Source organism: Procambarus clarkii, chromosome 13 (genome assembly GCF_040958095.1).
Source record: "Procambarus clarkii isolate CNS0578487 chromosome 13, FALCON_Pclarkii_2.0, whole genome shotgun sequence".
Lineage (NCBI taxonomy): Eukaryota > Metazoa > Arthropoda > Malacostraca > Decapoda > Cambaridae > Procambarus > Procambarus clarkii.
Window position 1 is genome coordinate 3,131,639 of NC_091162.1, and position 19,797 is coordinate 3,151,435.

At 49.5% G+C, this 19,797-nt stretch overlaps 2 protein-coding genes across 2 annotated transcripts in view; one reads left to right on the forward strand and one right to left on the reverse strand.

The window, feature by feature from the left end:
* LOC123747687 (leukocyte elastase inhibitor-like) overlaps nt 1–19,797 on the reverse strand; it is a 92,849-nt gene that overhangs the window by 47,851 nt on the left and 25,201 nt on the right. The window contains exons 2-4 of the mRNA XM_069323552.1: nt 16,337–16,662; nt 16,062–16,200; nt 11,780–12,023 (exon numbers count right to left, since the gene is read on the reverse strand). Coding sequence (XP_069179653.1) covers nt 11,780–12,023; nt 16,062–16,200; nt 16,337–16,659 — 706 coding nt within the window. The 5' untranslated portion in view covers nt 16,660–16,662. The remainder of the gene's footprint in view (nt 1–11,779; nt 12,024–16,061; nt 16,201–16,336; nt 16,663–19,797) is intronic.
* LOC138364532 (protein FAM186A-like) lies at nt 18,271–19,617 on the forward strand. The gene has a single exon (XM_069324187.1). It carries the CDS (start codon nt 18,271–18,273, stop codon nt 19,615–19,617), a length of 1,347 nt encoding a protein of 448 aa, XP_069180288.1.

Sequence of the window (19,797 nt, forward strand, 5' to 3'; positions counted from 1 at the left end):
CGTATGCAGCCAGGAACACCTGCTACACCTCAAACCGCCAAACTACCTGTCTTGTTGCCGGCTCCTCGCTGATTGGCCGCCGGTCCAGCTGCTACTGCACTCAACCACCATACTACTTGATGTCTGGGGCCGCCACGACCTCAGTCTTCAGAATATTCAGTGCTTTCATACGGTTAACACGTCTTCCTAGTAGACGGAGCTTTGGCTTACGTGTACTAAGAGAGGTGATAGCTTAAAGCTAATATTCCTGCACCTCTCATTTTCTTGTATATTGCACAGCTTGTTATTGCTCACTTGTCTTAACGTAACTTTTCATTTTTTCATTTAATTATTCTTATTATTTTGATTGATTGATTTTATTATACGAATTTGTATGTCCATTTTATTCATGTTTGATTCATGTTTGCAGCCCTAACGGAAACTCACACAAAGGACTACCTTGATGGTGAAATATGGATCCCAGAATACAATCTCTTCAGATGTGATAGGAAACACCGGCTTCAGGGTGGGGTCAGCCTCTACATCAAAGACACACTCATCTGTACTGAGCTGCTAAACACCTCAAATGATATGGTGGAAGTGCTGATAGTCAAAATAGAGATCCTAAATGTAGTTGTTGTCCTTGTATATAAGTCACCGGAGGCAAACCCTCAGCAGTTTAAAGACCAACTAATGAAAATAGAGCACTGCTTGGAAAACCTCACAAATCCAGCTCCGAACATCATCCTGCTTGGGGACTTCAACCTACGGCACCTGAAATGGAAGCACCTGGCTAATACAGTAATATCAGAAAGAATACCAGGAAGTAGCCTAAATGAGCAGGCACATGCAAATGACCTGCTACGGATGTGCGATAGGTTTGCCTTAAACCAGCAAATAGTAGAACCAACTAGGAAAGAGAACACGCTGGACCTCATTTTCACTAATAATGATGAGTTGATCGGGAACATAATGATTACAAATACCTGTTACTCAGATCACAACTTAATTGAGGTACTGACAACCATGGGGAATGGACCTCCAAAACCAGTCCAGATTCCCGGTGGAGGAGATTTCAGCAAATTCAACTTCAATAATAAACGGATAAACTGGGAGCAAATAAACCAGGACTTCACAGAAATAAACTGGGAAGAACAGCTAGGAAATGCAAACCTGAACCGGTGCCTGGAAAAAATAAGCTCAGTAGCACTAGAAATATGTTCAAACCGCATACCCCTAAGAAAAAAGAGAAAGAGATGCAGATTGGAACGGGAACGTCGTTCCTTATATAGGCGAAGAAAACGAATCGCGGAACAACTTGAGAGTCGCACCCTATCTCAAGAACGGCGAAGAAGGTTAGGTAGAGAAATAGAAACAATTGAACTCAAGCTACAAGAATCATACAAAACCCAGGAGAGGCAAAGAGAGCAAAAGGCCATCAGTGAAATAGAGAGAAATCCGAAATATTTTTTCTCCTATGCAAAATCAAGATAAAAAACCACATCTAGTATCGGGCCCCTGCGAAAGGGAGATGGAACTTTCACAGATGACAACAAAGAAATGAGCGAGTTACTGAGGAAGCAGTACGACTCTGTTTTCAGTGAGCCATTAAATGCACTAAAGATTGATAACCCAAATGAATTTTTCATGGATATGATACCAACATCAAATCACATATCAGACGTCGCCCTATCCCCACTAGATTTTGAAGAAGCCATAAACAGTATGCCTATGCACTCTGCACCAGGCCCGGATTCTTGGAACTCCATATTCATCAAGAACTGTAAAAAACCACTATCGCAGGCCCTTCACATTCTGTGGAGACAAAGCCTAGATACTGGCGTTATCCCTGACATACTAAAAACAGCAGAGATAGCACCACTCCATAAAGGAGGAAATAAGGCAGAGGCAAAAAATTACAGACCGATAGCACTAACATCGCACATCATAAAAATTTTTGAGAGAGTGCTAAGAAGTAAGATCACAAAATACATGGAATCACAGCATCTCCATAACCCCGGACAACATGGTTTCAGAACAGGGCGCTCTTGCCTGTCGCAGTTGCTGGACCACTATGATATGGCATTAGATGCTATGGAAGACAAACAAAACGCTGATGTAATTTACACAGATTTCGCAAAAGCTTTTGATAAATGTGACCATGGTGTTATTGCACATAAAATGCGTTCAAAAGGAATTACCGGGAAAATAGGCAGATGGATCTACAATTTCCTGACTGACAGAACCCAATGTGTAATAGTCAACGAAATAAAATCCAGCCCATCAACCGTGAAGAGCTCAGTCCCCCAGGGTACTGTGCTTGCTCCAGTACTTTTTCTCATCCTCATATCGGACATAGACCAGAACACAACCTATAGCACTGTATCATCCTTTGCAGATGACACTAGGATTTTCATGAGAGTTGGCAACATAGAGGACACGGCAAACCTCCAATCAGATGTTGATCAGGTCTTTCTATGGGCTACAGAAAATAATATGGTATTCAACGAGGATAAGTTTCAGCTCATGCGCTACGGAAAAATTGAAAACATAAAAACAGGAACCACGTACAAAACGCAGGCAAATCATAACATAGAACGAAAAGGCAATGTAAAGGACCTGGGTGTACTCATGTCGGAAGACCTTACCTTTAAAGAACACAATAAAGTAGCCGTCACAACTGCAAGAAAAATGACAGGTTGGATAACAAGAACTTTTCACACTAGAGATGCTATACCGATGATGATACTTTTCAAAACGCTTGTGCTATCTAGAGTGGAGTACTGCTGCACAATGACAGCCCCTTTCAAAGCTGGAGAAATTGCTGACCTAGAGAGCGTGCAGAGATCCTTTACTGCTAGAATCCACTCAGTAAAACATCTAAATTACTGGGACCGACTAAAGAGCCTAAATCTGTACTCCCTTGAGCGCAGGCGGGAGAGATACATAATAATTTACACGTGGAAAATAATTGAGGGGCTGGTCCCAAACCTGCACACAGAAATAACACCACATGAGACCAGAAGACATGGCAGGATGTGCAGAATACCCCCGTTGAAAAGCAGAGGTGCAACAGGTACTCTGAGAGAGAACTCTATCAACATCAGAGGCCCGAGACTGTTCAACACGCTTCCACTACACATAAGGGGCATAACTGGCAAACCCCTCACAGTGTTCAAGAGAGAACTGGATAAGCACCTCCAAAGGATACCTGATCAACCAGGCTGTGACTCATACGTCAGGCTGCGAGCAGCCGCGTCTAACAGCCTGGTTGATCAGTCCAGCAACCAGGAGGCCTGGTCGACGACCGGGCCGCGGGGACACTAAGCCCCGGAAGCACCTCAAGATAGCCTCAAGGTATGGTTTGTTTATTTAACGTAATTAAAATTTCATTGTTAAAATTTACTTGTGTTTTGTGTGTCTTCTCCTTACCTTACCACAGACGAAGTTCCAGATTTTCTATTTTTTTTTTATTCTATGTGACGAGGCCATACCCCTAGCTTTGAACAGCCGAACACCAACGCGTTACCGTCACAATATATATACATATATATATATATATATATATATATATATATATATATATATATATATATATATATATATATACATATATATATATATATATATATATATTTATATATATATATATATATATATATATATATATATATATATATATATATATATACATATATATATATATATATATATATATATATATATATATATATATATATATATATTTATATATATATATATATATATATATATATATATATATATATATATATATATATATATATATATATATATATATATATATATATGCATATATGCCTGTACTCCTCTTGACATACCAGAAAACAGTCTAAGGAAACTACTCCAAGCTTGAACTATAGAAGCACCCTTCTTGAGCCCGGATGGACACATGTATAAGCAAGTAGATGGGGTCGTCATGGGTTCTCCCCTAGGTGTCCTGTTTGCAAACTTCTACATGGGTACCATCGAGCAAAAAGTCTTAGTCGACATGAACTTGAAACCGGCCATATACTGCAGGTATGTTGACGACATTTTTACACAGGTACCTGATGTCAGACATCTGCAGGAGCTGAAGGAGGCATTTGAGCAGAATTCTGTATTGCGTTTCACTTACGAGATGGAGAAGGATGGGAAGCTGCCCTTTCTAGATGTAACAGTCATGGAAAGGAGCGGAGTTTTCCACACAGCAGTCTACACTAAGGAAACAAACATAGGAATGTGCCTGAATGCCAACAGTGACTGCCCGGACAGGTACAAGAGGAGTGTTGTTAACGCTTATGTCGACCGTGCCCTCAGCCACAGCTCAGAATGGAAGCAAGTCGACGAAGAACTCTGTAGGGTAAGGCAGGTCCTAGTCAGCAACGGCTTCTCCAATGGTTTCGTGGAAGACATCATAAGAAGGAAAGTGAAACGCAATGCAACCTCTGAAGAAACAACTAACACAACACCTATACCCCCTATTAGAATATTTTACAGGAACTTCTTTTCCACAGCCCATAAAACGGAGGAAAGGGTCCTGAAAGATATTGTCAGTAGAAACGTTATCCCTACAGACAAAAACCAGAAGATACAACTGACGATTTACTATAAAACCAGAAAAACGGCCAGCCTGCTCATGAGAAACTCTCCAGACACAAAGCAGAACGCTTTAAAAGAGACCAACGTCGTCTATGCCTTCAAATGCCCTCTTGGGGACTGTAAGCCTCAAAAAACCCAGTATATAGGCAAGACAACAACATCTCTTTCCAGGCGTTTAACGATGCATAAGCAACAGGACTCCATTAAGGAACGTATAATCTCTTCCCACAAACAAACCATCACCAGAGAAATCTTAGCAAACAACACAGAAATCATCGATAGATACAGCGATAGCAGGCGGCTTGACGTCTGCGACCCCCTCCCCTTCCGGCCCGTTGGCGTCGTGAGGGGGGCTTGGTGGACGGCTGCCGGAGTGTGATGCTCCGTTGGGCAGTCCTCTGTCCTTTTCTGGCCTTGCACTCCTGCTGCTGTCTTCTCCAATTGTGCCGGATCGCTTTTCCTTTTCCTTATGTTTCGTTTTTCTCCCCCCTCTTCTCCTATCTGCTTGTCGTTTCCTGCCGACCTTTTGCTTGTTTTGGATTCTTTCTTTGGACTTCTTCTATTTTGACGCCCGGGTGCTTGAGGAGGCATACTCTTGCACCCGTAGAACTGTAGTACCCGACGTCTCGAGCGAGGGGAACCTTTTATTGTCAATCCCCCTTTCGTCGCTGAACCCGATCTCGACGGACTGACGGTTCTTAAGGTGGCGTTTGTGGGGCGTATACTCACGACGCACCCCTAGGGGGCCCCGGCATGATCAGCGATAGCTTCCTGTTGGGTGTCCTGCCTCTAATTGTGGCTCCATGGTGGGTATGGGGGCACATTCGTGGATGAATTTGTCACTTTTCGTCTCTATGTCGTTGAATGTTTCCGTTGTACCCTCTCAGGCTCGTGGGGTGGGCGACCAAGCCCCCGAGTCGGCCTGTATTGGAAGACCAGGCTCTGTAGCTCCCGCTGCGTTGGGCCCCGACCTTGCTCCTCCTTTGACCGTCCTGACTTCTTCCCCCAGCTCCCCTCCCTCCTCTGAGGTTGGGTCGAGCCTCCAGCCCCCGGTGGTGACCACTTCATCCCCTGGTGTGGCTAAGTCTTTCGTTGTGACTACTGCGCCTTTTGACCCCTCTCTCTCTAGGGGTTCTCAACGCCGTTCGCGCCCCAACCGCACTCGCTCGATTCCTTCCCGTGCTGATGCGTATCAGGCCTTGTTTGGTCCTGCTTCATGGGCCAAATACTTTGATCTCCTCCCTCTTGATTCTGCGCCTCCTGACGATTTCTCCCTCCATCGGCATCTTGTAGATTCCGTGGATGCGTGTGTTACTTTCAACCCCATTCGTCTCGGTACACGTGTCGTTGCTGCTCCTTCTCAGGATGCGGCTTCCCGCTTGGCTGCCTTATCTTGCCTTGGCGAGATCCCTGTTCGGGTCTCCAAGAACGTTCAGATGAATTCCAGTGTTGGCACTATTCTCCTCCCACCCCATGTTGCAACCGGTGTTCGGAATCTGCAGGATTGCCACGATGATATTCGGCATATCCTTGATGCCCAAGGCCATTCTGTCCTCCAGGTTGACTCGTTTACTCGTCCCCCTCGTGGTCGTCGCCGTCAACCCCTTCGCGTTGTGAAGATCACCTTTGATGGTAGGACCCTTCCATCCTCTGTCATTCTTGCTGGTGCTAGGTGCTCTGTCCAGGAGTATGTTCCTTCTCCTCGACTTTGTAATAAGTGCTGGAGGTTTGGGCATGGTGCCCTCCGCTGCTCTGGGACAGTCTCTCTCTGTCCTTTGTGTGGGAGTGAAGGTCACTCTAAGTCGGAGTGCACTTCTCCCCAAGCTCGCTGCCTCAACTGCGGTGAGGCCCATCCTACGTTCTCCCGTGCCTGTGTCCATTACAAGCTTGAGGCGGCCGTCCTTACCCTGAAGCACCGGGAGCGTTTGTCTTTTCCTGAGGCGAGGCGCCAGGTTCGCCGGCTCCCGCCTTATACTAACATCTCTTATGCTCGCGTGTTGCGCTCTTCCTCTCCTCGTCCTTCCCCCCTTCCTCAGACTCTCAACCGTTTCCGGGCCTTGGACCCTGATACGCCCACTGCCCCCTCCTCTGTTCCTTTGAGTTCTTTCCCGAGGGGTCCCCCTCCTGGTCCTCTGTCTGGGGTTCCCCTTCTTTCAACCCGGTCTGTCATGTCTCCTGTGTCTTCTTCCTCGTCCCCCTCCGATCCTCCTTCCCATCCTCTTCCTCCATCTATCGGCTCTCCCCGCCGCCTGTCGGTGCAGGCGGATGTCCATCGCTCTCCTAACGGCCGTCGTGTGTGCTCTCGTTCGGCTTCTCCTGTTGAGACACTGGAATCCGTTGCCCGGTACGCAGTTGCTGGGACACCTGTCTCTTTAAGTCAGAAGCGTAAGCCTGGCTCCTCTCCTTCCTCTTCCCCGGCGGGTAAGAAGGCTTCGCTTTCTTCCTTAGCTCCTACTTCTGGCTCTGTTGCTCCTTCCCCTCCCGTTTCAGTGGTTGCGCCCCCTGTTCCTGCTATGGAGGTTTCTTTGGCCCCTGCTTCCCTTTCGGTTGCTGCTCTTGCTGGGGTGCGCTCCCCTCTTTCTACTCCCCCTCTTCCTACTCCCCCTCTTCCTACTGCTGTCCTTGACTGCTCCTCTCCGTTGCCTCCTCCTCTTCCTCCTCCTCCTCCGGACCCCGCCCGCCCACCTCTGATCTGTTCTCCCGTTTCCTTCCCTCCGTCTTTGCTCAGTTTACCCATGCCCCCTAACCCTGACTTTGCTGACCCTGATCCCGACCCTGATATTCTTTAACGTGCTCTGTTGCTCTTTCGCCTTTGTTTCTTCCTTGTTCTCTGTTTTTGTCCTTTCTCTTCCCGTCGTTGTCCATTCTTCAATGGAACGTTCGAGGTTATTACGCCAATTTCCTCGAACTCCAACTTCTGATTTCGCGGTTTTCGCCCCTTTGCGTCTGTCTCCAGGAGCCAATGCTTGGTGCTCGTCCTGGTCGTTTTCGTGGCTATTCCTTTCTCTCCCCCCCCCCCAGCCATTGCTGGGGCTTCTAATTCTTCTGCTCTCTTGATTCGTGCAGATGTTCCCTTTGTTCCTTTACTTTTTCCTTCGCCTCTCCATTGTTCTGCTGCTCGTATCTTTGTGGGGAAATGGTACACAGTTTGTTCCATTTATCTCCCCCCGAGTGTCCCGCTCTCTCTTCCTGATTTGAAACACCTCCTAGACTCCTTGCCGGAGCCTGTGCTCCTGCTGGGTGACTTCAATTGTCGTCATTCTCTTTGGGGTGACGTTCTGACGAATACCCGGGGTCGCCTCCTTGAGCCGTTTCTCCTATCTTCTTCCCTGTCTCTTCTGAATTCTGGTGAGCCCACTCATTTGGACTCTCGGACTCGCGCCCTTTCTTGTCTTGATCTTTCTCTCTGCTCTTCTTCTCTTTACTTGGATTTCACGTGGCAGGTTCTTGATGACCTCCATGGAATTGATCATTTCCCCATCCTTGTTTCCTTTTTCTCTTTTCGCCCTTCCCTCTCTTTCCCTAGGTGGCAGTTTGCTAAGGCAGACTGGACCCTATTTACCCTCAGTGCTGCTCTCTCTGACCTCTCCCTTCTGCCTCTCTCTCGTGCTCTCCTCCTTTTTCATGACACTGTCTTCAACGCTGCCCTCCGCTCTATTCCTCGCTCTTCCTCTCGGGGTCCACGGAAGTGCGTTCCCTGGTGGAATGCGGACTGTGCTCGGGCTGTCCGCTGTAAGCGTGCAGCCTGGAAGAGGCACCGCCGTAGGCAGACGACCGATTCTTTTCTTTTCTTTCGGAAAGCGAGTGCGGTGGCCCGTAGGGCCATCCATACGGCTAAACGTGAATGTTGGGCATCTTATGTCTCAACAATTACGTCCGAAACCCCTCTGGCCCAGATCTGGAAGCGTATCCGCAAGATAGCGGGTAAGTTCGTTCCCGATGTTTCACCGGTCCTTCACCTCCATGATACTCTTGTGGCGGACCCGTTGCAGGTCGCTTCCGAACTGGGTTCCCACTTTTCTTCTGTTAGCTCTGGTCTTCATCTTCCCCAATCTTTCCTTCTTCGTAAACCTGTCCTTGAGTCTCGTCCTTTAGATTTCTGCACTCATCTTCAGCTTCCCTATAATGATCCCTTCTCTCTCTCTGAACTTCGTTCTGCTCTGGCCCTCTGCGGTTCTACGGCGGCGGGCTCCGATGGTATTCATTATGAGATGCTTCGCCATCTCCCTCCGAGCACGTCTCAGTATTTACTGAGTCTGTATAATCGGATCTGGGAGTCGTCGTCAGTCCCTGAGGACTGGCTCGATGCCGTTGTCCTCCCTGTTCGCAAACCGGGGTCTCTGGGTACTTCCCCTAAGGACTTTCGCCCTATTGCTCTCACAAGTTGTGTCTGCAAACTTTTTGAACGTATGGTTAACGTTCGTCTGATGTGGTTCCTGGAACACCATCACCTCCTCTCCCCTTCTCAATTTGGTTTCCGCAAGTGCCGCAGCACGGCAGATGTCCTGGTGAACTTGGAGGTCTATATCCGTACTGCTTTTGCTGCGAAGACCTCCGTTGTTGCCGTCCTTTTTGACCTGGAAAAGGCTTACGACACCACTTGGCGTTATCATATCCTATCTCAACTTCATTCTTTTGGCCTTCGTGGTCATCTCCCTCTCTTTCTCCGCAGCTTCCTCTCTCGTCGTTCCTTTCGGGTGCGCCTTGGTACTGCTCTCTCTCCCTCTTTTCAGCAATATGAAGGTGTGCCCCAGGGTAGTGTTCTGAGCACTACTCTTTTTCTGGTTGCCCTCAATGGTCTTCTTTCCTCTCTTCCTTCTGGTGTCTTCTCCGCTCTCTATGTCGATGATCTTACCCTTTGTTGTCAGGGTGATGATTCGCCTCTCCTTCAACGCCGGCTTCAACTTGCAATTGATGCCGTGTCGTCTTGGGCCACTGATCATGGCTTCAAGTTCTCTACTTCAAAGACTTGTGCCATGACATTTACGCGGAAACGGGTTGTTCTTCGTCCCTCTTTGTCACTTTATGGTCATCCCCTTGAATACAAAGATTCCGCTAAGCTTTTGGGGTTATTCCTTGACACTCGTTTGTCTTGGTCTCCCCATATCTCTTACCTCCGTGTTGAGTGCTCTTAGGCCCTTACCCTCCTTCGGGTCTTATCCCATACTTCTTGGTGGGCAGATAGGCGCACTCTCCTTGCTTTACATTCTTCTCTCGTCCTGTCTAAGCTCGATTATGGTTGCCCTGCTTACTCGTCTGCTTCTCCTTCTACTCTTCGCCGTCTTGATGCTTTGCACCATACTGGGTTGCGCCTCAGTTCTGGTGCCTTTCGTTCGACTCCCGTCCTTAGCTTGTATGTTGACACTGGCTTCCTGTCTCTCCAGGACCGCCGTGATCGCTACTGTCTTCGCTATCTTGCGCGGTCCTTGCAACATCCTTCCTCTCGCCTCTGTCGTGCTTTAACTTTTACCCCTCCTGCGGTTCCTGTTCCTCTTCACCACCTCCCTCTTTCTGTCCGGTTATCTCGCCTGCAGGATTCTCTTTCCGTTCGTATTTCTGATGTTTCTCCTCGTGTTGTTCCTTCTTTGCCCCCGTGGAGGGTCCCTCTTCCGCGGTTTTGTACTTCCTTGACCCGTATCACTAAAGCTTTTACCCCTCCTACGGTTCTAAAACGCCTTTTCCTCGAGCACTTTTCTTCTCACTCCCGCTCCGTTTCTGTCTTCACCGATGGGTCTAAGTCAGCGGACGGTGTTGGCTACTCTGTTGTTTTTCCTGATCGCACTTATATGTGTCGCTTGCCTCCGGAGACTAGCATCTTTACAGCGGAACTTTATGCTATTCTCTATGCTCTTCGTCTCCTATTTTCTCGTTGTCAGTCTTCCTTTGTAGTTGTTGTTGACTCTCGTAGTGCCCTCATGGCTCTCGGGCCCTTTAATCCAGTTCATCCAGTGGTTGTCGAGATCCAGCATTGGCTGTTTCTCGTTCATAGTAAATTTAAGTCGGTTGAGTTTTGTTGGGTTCCCAGCCATATTGGTGTGTCTTTAAATGAGCGTGCGGATGCTGCCGCCAAGGAAGCTGTCCGCTCTTGTCCCATCTCTCGTAAGGGCATTCCGTATTCCGACTTTTACCCGGTTATCCATTCCTCAGTCCTTACCCGTTGGCATGCTTCTTGGTTGTCTGTTACTGGTAACAAGCTACGTACTCTTAAATGTTGTGTTTCCTCGTGGCAGTCCTCCTTCCACCGTAACCGGCGGTGGGAAACAGCTCTGGCGAGGTTGCGTATTGGCCATACTCGCTTAACCCATGGTCACTTGATGGAGCGCCGCCCTGCTCCTTATTGTCCTAGTTGCATTGTCCCTCTTACGGTCGTGCATGTCCTTCTTGAATGTCCTGACTTCCAGGACGAGCGTATGTCTTGCTTTCCGACCGCCCCTCGCGGTCACCTGTCCCTCGATAGAATTCTTGGTGACTTGGATACTTTTGATATCGTTCGCCTTATGCGTTTTTGTTCTCGTATTGGCATCCTTGGTGATATTTAGCGCCCTCTGATTATTTTGCGTATTTGATGGTGCTACATAGCCTTCCCGGTTTGGTGCCTTCTTTTGATAATTACTTACTTGACGTCTGCGAGGCACTACACATCAAGAAGTCAACACCAGCAATCAACAGCCAATTAATGCACAACTATATTCTACCCACTTCAAGACTCCGCTCCAGTATAGAAGCATCAAGAAATATGGACCAATAGGCTTTCTACAATTACTTCCATTCAATACCCATTGTTTCGTGTTCTGTCTTGTGTTTGAATTTAATACCCATTCAATACCCATTGTTGAAAGTTTGTTTTCACCTCATCCACCTCACTCAAATGTAGATATAAACTCGAAGATGTGTAAGCTCTATTCAGTTTCAGTTGTGTGTTTGTAAACTAAAAGTCTTTGAAAATGTAATAAGTTTTACGAAACGCGCTCAAGTGTCGCGTCAGACTAGAAATAAAAATGAATTTTGGAGAATTGATCTTTGAATTACCATCAACAGTGAAAAGAAACGTAAGAAAGATAGAGAAAATTCGTGTTAGAATTATTAATCTTACTTTTTCGGTCATATTTAATAATATATGTCTACAGGAAAGACTGCTACCAAAATATACTAATATATGCATTTGTATATATAACCTTACCAAATCTGAATTTTTGAAGTTGGGTCATCATGTCAACAAGGCTGTGTTGGCTCGGGGTGGTGAAGAACTTCTGCTTGGTTGTTTGGGTTAGGTTGAATTGACTCAACCAGAAACCTTTGAAGTAGACAGCGTTGACCAGCGCCATCAGTGTCCTGGCCACGTCGCTCTCTGTCACCACAGTTGGGATCTTGCCTCGCGTTGTTTTGTTCACGAACTGGTTGATTGTCGCAGCTGCTTTGGCCGCCTGTCAACATAACGATAAGATTAAGCTCAGTGCCTTTACGTGACTCTTCAATCCAGCACATTTTAAGCTGACAATAGTTTCTACAGACCTATCAAGGGGGAGAGTTAGAGAAGTAACATAAAGAAGTTCTTTGGATTTTAAGAAAAAAGTTTTCTGAATCCAATTTCAGAAGATTGCAAGTTAACTGTTGTAGATAATCAAAGCTCAGGTGTTCAGACAAGACCTTAGTGATGGTGCACAAGACACCATAACATGGTGGTGACCACAGCTCAGGTGTTCAGACAAGACCTTAGTGATGGTGCACAAGACACCATAACATGGTGGTGACCACAGCTCAGGTGTTCAGACAAGACCTTAGTGATGGTGCACAAGACGCCATAACATGGTGGTGGCCACAGCTCAGGTGTTCAGACAAGACCTTAGTGATGGTGCACAAGACACCATAACATGGTGGTGACCACAGCTCAGGTGTTCAGACAAGACCTTAGTGATGGTGCACAAGACACCATAACATGGTGTCGTGTGTCACCATCACCCTTGTCTCCCCAACCATCGGGTGGGGTGATGATACACGACCATCACCATAACCCTACCCTCCCCCTCATACCATCACCCTACCCTCCTCCTCATACCATCACCCTACCCTCCTCCTCATACCATCACCCTACCCTCCTCCTCATACCATCACCCTACCCTCTCCATCACATCATCACCCTACCCTCCCCTCCCCCCTCACCCCAATCAACCTACCCTCCCCCTCATACCATCACCCTACCCTCCCCCCTCATACCATCACCCTACCCTCCCCCCTCATACCATCACCCTACCCTTCCCCTCACAACATCACCCTACCCTCTCCATCACATCATCACCCTACCCTCCCCTCCCCCCTCACCCCAATCAACCTACCCTCCCCCTCACGCCAATCAACCTACCCTCCCCCTCATACTATCACCCTACTCTCCCCCTCATACCATCACCCTACCCCTCCCCACTCACACTATCACCCTACCCTCCCCCTCACACCATCACTCTACCCCTCCCCACTCACACTATCACCCTACCCTCCCCCTCACACCATCACCCTACCCTCCTCCCTCACACCATCACCCTACCCTCCCCCTCACACCCATCACCCTACCCTCCCCCTCTCCCCTCACACTGTCACCCTACCCTCCCCCTCACCCTACCCTCCCCCTCACACCTTCACCCTACCCTTTCCCTCGCACCATTACCCTACCCTCCCCCTCACACCATCACCCTACCCTCCCCCCTCACACCATCACCCTACCCTCCCCCTCACACCATCACCCTACCATTCCCCCTCATACCATCACCCTACCCTCCCCCTCCCTCCGTCACCCTACCCTCCCCCTCACACCATCACCCTACCCTCCCCCCCTCACACCATCACCCTACTATTCCCCCTCATACCATCACCCTACCCTCCCCCTCACCCCACAATCCTACCCTCCTCCTCACACTGTCACCCTACCATTCCCCCTCACACCATCACCCTACCCTCCCCCGTCACCCTTCCTTCCCCTCACATCATCACCCTACCATCCCCCACGCCCAAGTACCCTACCCTGCTGTCACACTGGTATCGAGGCCAGGAGATACTCTTGAACTCTACGGGCTCACCATAGCCCGTGCTGCTTGGAACTTTTTGTTCCAAGTCGCGAATCTTTAACAACAACAATACTCTTGAAGTACTCTATTCTACTGTCACACTGGTAACGAGGTCTTGAGAGACTCTGGCAGAACTCTACCCTACTGTCACAAAGGTGACGAGGCACCACTTGACAGCTTGTTTTCTAAAAATCACCACCTTCCTCGTCGCTTCCAGCTTGCCCTTGCCTCCCTGAAATCTAACAATTCTATTCTTATCCTTCCTTCCGACAAAGGCAATTCGGTGGTTGTCCTTGACCGTGAGGACTACCTCCAGAAAGCAGATGTCCTGCTCTCTGACTCCCGCACTTATGCCCACTGACTTCTAACCGTTTGGATCGCCTTAAAACTTCCTTTAACCGCAAACTAAGACAGCTCTCTTGTCTTTGTCCTCCTGACTTCGACCTCAATAAACGTTTCCGTGTCATCTGCCCTTCTCTTCCTTATTTCTATGGTCTATCTAAGACTCATAAACCTGGTGTTCCTCTTCGTCCAATCATTTATTCACGGGATCTTCTTGCCTCCTGGCTCGCTAAAACTCTGACGCCTTACCTTGGCACTTTTTCTCCTGCCCAGCTTCGTCACTCTCAGGACTTCATAGAGAGACTGCGCCTGCAGCCCTTTTGTAAGATGCTTGGTCTTGATGTCGACTCTCTGTTCACTAATGTTCCCCTCGATGACGTTCTCTCTTTCTTTAGACAGAAGGCGACTGAGGTCCTTCTTCCTCTCCCGCTTCCCACTGATGTTTTCCTTAAACTCATTAGACTCTGTATTGACTCTCCTTCTCTTTCAACAGTAAATATTAGACTCAAACTTTCGGTGTCGCTATGGGTTCCCCTCTCTCCCCTGTTCTTGCCAATTTCTACATGGAATACTTCGAGACTCTTCTTCATGACCTTACTCTTTTTCATCCTTTTCTCTCCTCTCTAACAATCAGGTTCCTTCCATCCATTTCAAAGTTGAATGGGAATCTAATTCCCTCCTTTCTTTTCTTGACGTTCACAGCTCTGTGACCAGGTTCTCTTTCTCTGTCTACCGCAAACCCCTGCATAGCGGCATGTACATTCACTTCTTTTCCTACCATCCTCCTTCTGGTAAGAAAAGTGTCCTCGTCTCTCTCTTCCTCCGCGCTCTACTCATCAGCGACCCTCAGTTTCTTGATTCTGAAATTGCCTTTATCTACAAATCATTCTCTCACCTTGGTTACCCTTTGTATTTTATATACTGTGCCTACTCTCAAATTATCGAAATTTCTTTCATGCTAAACCTGCTTCCAACTCCAGTGGCACTGTGCTCTGCTTTCCCTTCATATCTGAACTCAAAACGTTTGCTAATACTTTTCGTCCTCTTGACATAAAACTCACTTTCTTCTAGGGTGAAAGGGCATCAGGGTGAAAGAAACTTTTTGCCCATTTGTCTCCGCCTCCACGGGGGATCGAACCCGGAACCTCAGGACTACGAATCCGAAGCGTTGTCCACTCAGCTGTCTGGCGCCAGTACTGGACGGGCCGAAACGTCGTCGTCCCTTCACTTTCTAGTGTGTGGGTTTGGTCAACATATTTCAGCCAGGTTATTTTGATTCCTCGTCTGCACTCTAGAAATACTCTGCCCTGCTGTCACACTAGTGATGGGGCCAGGAGATACTCGTGAACTACCCTACCCTGCTGTCGCACTCTTGACGAGACCAGGAGAGACTCTACAAGTACTGTACCCTGCTGTCACACCGTTGACGAGACCAGGAGACTCTAGAAGTTCTCTACCCTGCTGTCGCACTCTTGGCGAGACCAGGAGAGACTCTAGAAGTTCTCTACCCTGCTGTCACACTGTTGACGAGACCAGGAGAGACTCTAGAAGTTCTCTACCCTGCTGTCGCACTGTTGACGAGACCAGGAGACTCTAGAAGTTCTCTACCCTGCTGTCACACTGTTGACGAGACCAGGTGACACGCTAGATGTACTCTACCCTGCTGTCACACTGTTGACGAGACCAGGAGAGACTCTAGAAGTTCTCTACCCTGCTGTCACACTGTTGACGAGACCAGGTGACACGCTAGATGTACTCTACCCTGCTGTCACACTGTTGGCGAGACCAGGAGAGACTCTAGAAGTTCTCTACCCTGCTGTCACACTGTTGACGAGACCAAGAGAGACTCTAGAAGTTCTCTACCCTGCTGTCACACTGTTGACGAGATCAGGAGAGACTCTAGAAGTACTGTACCCTGCTGTCACACTGGGGACGAGGCCTTGAGGGACTCTTGAAGTTCTCTACCCTGCTGTCACACTGGGGACGAGACCAGGAGGCTTCATGTGAATAATAATATTTCACAAATAAATATAGACAGAAGGTGATATGCAGAAATAGACTGACCTGTGAGAAGTCGATATTCTCCACCTCTTTCTTAAGGACATCTCTGATGCAGTCCCGAAGAGGGAAGCCGCTCTTCACATACACTTTGTTGGCCAAGTCTATCACATAGTCACTCGTGTTGCTCTGTCTCTCTGCGTTTCTGTAGGGGCATCTTAATTATTATATATAATACATGTTTTTATAAACGCTCATAAATAACAAGTTACAGAGGACTCAGATATTCAATTATACATATAGTAATTAAGATGACAAGTGAGGAATGTGAGTGGACTCACAGACGGTCGAGGGCCCTGTAGGTAGCCAGAGTGGTTGAAGGGTCTCTGAGACGAAGAGTGTCCTGCAGCTGCTGACGAGTCCTGCCAGCAGACCCAAAGTAGGCCAGGACCAGGGCGGTCCACACGCTGTAGGGCGAGAAGAAAAAGTTTCCTTTGGCGGTGGGTGGATTGAGCTGCTTGAAGAGGTCCAAGCTGAAGGGGGTAATGTGGGCCAGGTCAGGTGGGGAGGTCACCACCAGCTTGTCATTGTTGGAGATACACTGAGGCCTCACCACACTCACCAGCGTCACCACCAACACTGCTGCACACCACAGCTTCCTCATCCTCTGGAACATAGTATAAGAACATTAGAATTAAGAAGCAGCGCAGCAGACCTAATGGCCAATACTTGGATGATCACATTCCCCTCCAGCTCCCTCTCACCAATGTGCCTATCTAATCTATAATTTAAACCAGGTAACTGCTTGTCTCAAGAGTGCATGCCAGCAACCCATTCTACTCAACAATCTTGTTTCCAAACATGTACGTCACTATATCCCTTCTCAAACGAAATGTCTACAGCTTGCTCCTACTATTCCAAGTTTTGACAGGTTCTCTCGGTTTTAGAACCCCTACACACAGAAATCACAATAAGGTGATGCATCAATGAACAAATCCACAAGGGGGTGCATGGGAGAGTTGTGTAAAACCCAGGTTTGTGTCTCGGAGAGGCTGCAGGATCCAAGTAAGGGCAGTAAAACTTCTGGTTGCAACTCTTTTGACCATATCGTAGCTCAGTCGATTAAGGCAGCGTCTGGGATGACCTCGGACGTAGGTTCGAGTCCTCGTCACGGCCCTTGTGGATTTGTTTAGAACCCCTGTTTAAATTGTCTTTTTTATGCCTATAATCAGCTTTAAAACCTTGATCATATGTGGCTTTTTCCTGTGCCTCTTTAGCGAACGCAGATTCAGACACTTCAGGCAGGTTTGACATATTGCAGGACAGATGGTTGGGGATAGTCTCATTAAACTGTGCAGGCCCCAATGTCTCCCTTTATGGCGGTTCTGCTCCCATGGCAACCCTCTATAATGTCGGTGGAGAAACTTCAGAAACACACTGTGTGTTTCTGAAGTTGGGGAGTAAGGAGGGGGACTCTCTTTGCCCTCCACCCGAGTGCTGGTGGGTCAGACGTAAGGTGGGGGACCACTCTGCCCTTCCACCCGAGTGCTGGTGGGTCAGACGTAAGGTGGGGGACCACTCTACTCTTCCACCCGAGTGCTGGTGGGTCAGACGTAAGATGAGGGACCACTCTGCCCTTCCACCCGAGTGCTGGTGGGTCAGACGTAAGGTGGGGGACTCTCTTTGCCCTCCACCCGAGTGCTGGTGGGTCAGACGTAAGGTGGGGGACCACTCTGCTCTTCCACCCAAGTGCTGGTGGGTCAGACGTCAACACTTGGACTGGCTTCAGGAGGCGCCTATAGACGTCTTGTTATTTCAGTAGAAATCCAGTTGTTGTGACTTTTATGTTCCGGTGGTTTAGTGGTAAAGTAATCGACTGGGAATGTCGGGGTCATAGGTTCGTGCACACCTATAATCCAAGTGGATTTTCTCATTTATATGTATCACTGTGAAAGGACAGATTCACTAGCTATCTTAAATGGGCAACAGAGAGGGCACAGTGCCATTTAGAAGTCCTCACAGTGCACCAGAGTGCATGCACTCAGTCAAGTTTCTTTAAAACGATATTTGACCTTGCCTTGTAGGGTATCCTGTGATAGCTCTCGTCATCAGGAGTCCATTGGTAACACGGTGGCCGACGTGGGTATCCACATGGTAGGTATCCATACCTACTAAAACACCACTAGGGTTTTACCGGTGGTGCCCTACCACGGGCTACTGGTGGTGCCAAACCGGTGGTGCCCAACTAGGGGCTACCGGTTGTGCCATACCGGTGATGCCCAACCAGGGGCTACCGGTGGTGCCCAACCAGGGGCTACTGGTGGTGCCCAACCAGGGGCTACCGGTGGTACCCAACCAGGGGCTACTGGTGGTGCCCAACCAGGGGCTACCGGTGGTACCCAACCAGGGGCTACCGGTGGTGCCCAACCAGGGGCTACTGGTGGTGCCCAACCAGGGGCTACCGGTGGTACCCAACCAGGGGCTACTGGTGGTGCCCAACCAGGGGCTACCGGTGGTACCCAACCAGGGGCTACCGGTGGTACCCAACCAGGGGCTACCGGTGGTACCCAACCAGGGGCTACCGGTGGTACCCAACCAGGGGCTACCGGTGGTGCCCACCCAGGGGCTACCGGTGGTACCCAACCAGGGGCTACTGGTGGTACCTAACCAGGGGCTACTGGTGGTACCCAACCAGGGGCTACCGGTGGTGCCCAACCAGGGGCTACCGGTGGTGCCCAACCAAGGGCTACCGGTGGTGCTCAACCAGGGGCTACTGGTGGTGCCCAACCAGGGGCTACCGGTGGTGCCCAACCAGGGGCTACCGGTGGTGCCCAACCAGGGGCTACCGGTGGTGCCCAACCAAGGGCTACCGGTGGTGCTCAACCAGGGGCTACTGGTGGTGCCCAACCAGGGGCTACCGGTGGTGCCCAACCAGGGGCTACTGGTGGTGCCCAACCAGGGGCTACCGGTGGTGCCCAACCAGGGGCTACTGGTGGTGCCCAACCAGGGGCTACCGGTGGTGCCCAACCAGGGGCTACCGGTGGGACCCAACCAGGGGCTACTGGTGGTGCCCAACCAGGGGCTACTGGTGGTACCCAACCAGGGGCTACTGGTGGTGCCCAACCAGGGCCTACTGGTGGTACCCAACCAGGGGCTACCGGTGGTGCCCAACCAGGGGCTACCGGTGGTACCCAACCAGGGGCTACTGGTGGTGCCCAACCAGGGGCTACTGGTGGTACCCAACCAGGGGCTACCGGTGGTGCCCAACCAGGGGCTACCGGTGGTACCCAACCAGGGGCTACTGGTAATGCCCAACCAGGGGCTACCGGTGGTACCCAACCAGGGGCTACTGGTGGTGCCCAACCAGGGGCTACTGGTGGTACCCAACCAGGGGCTACCGGTGGTGCCCAACCAGGGGCTACCGGTGGTACCCAACCAGGGGCTACTGGTAATGCCCAACCAGGGGCTACTGGTGGTGCCCAACCAGGGGCTACTGGTAATGCCCAACCAGAGGCTACTGGTGGTGCCCAACCAGGGGCTACTGGTAATGCCCAACCAGGGGCTACTGGTGGTGCCCAACCAGGGGCTACCGGTGGGCAGGAACTGTGAGTTCCGGGGCTGATCCCGAAGTTGGTGAAAAAGGGCACAGGTACTCCATCCCCGGAGACCGCCGTGGACGCGGCCGGAGAAGAACCACCTCATCAAGGGTATGAACGACCCCAGCCTCCTGAAGCAGAGTCTGGGCCGCACGACCCTCGGGAGGTGGACGTCCCGGTCCAGCACCTACGGGTTCCAGACAGAG

What these genes read in the sequence shown, in the direction of transcription:
- LOC138364532 (XM_069324187.1), top strand. Translation starts at nt 18,271, where the DNA reads ATGCCCAACCAGGGGCTACCGGTGGTGCCCAACCAGGGGCTACTGGTG.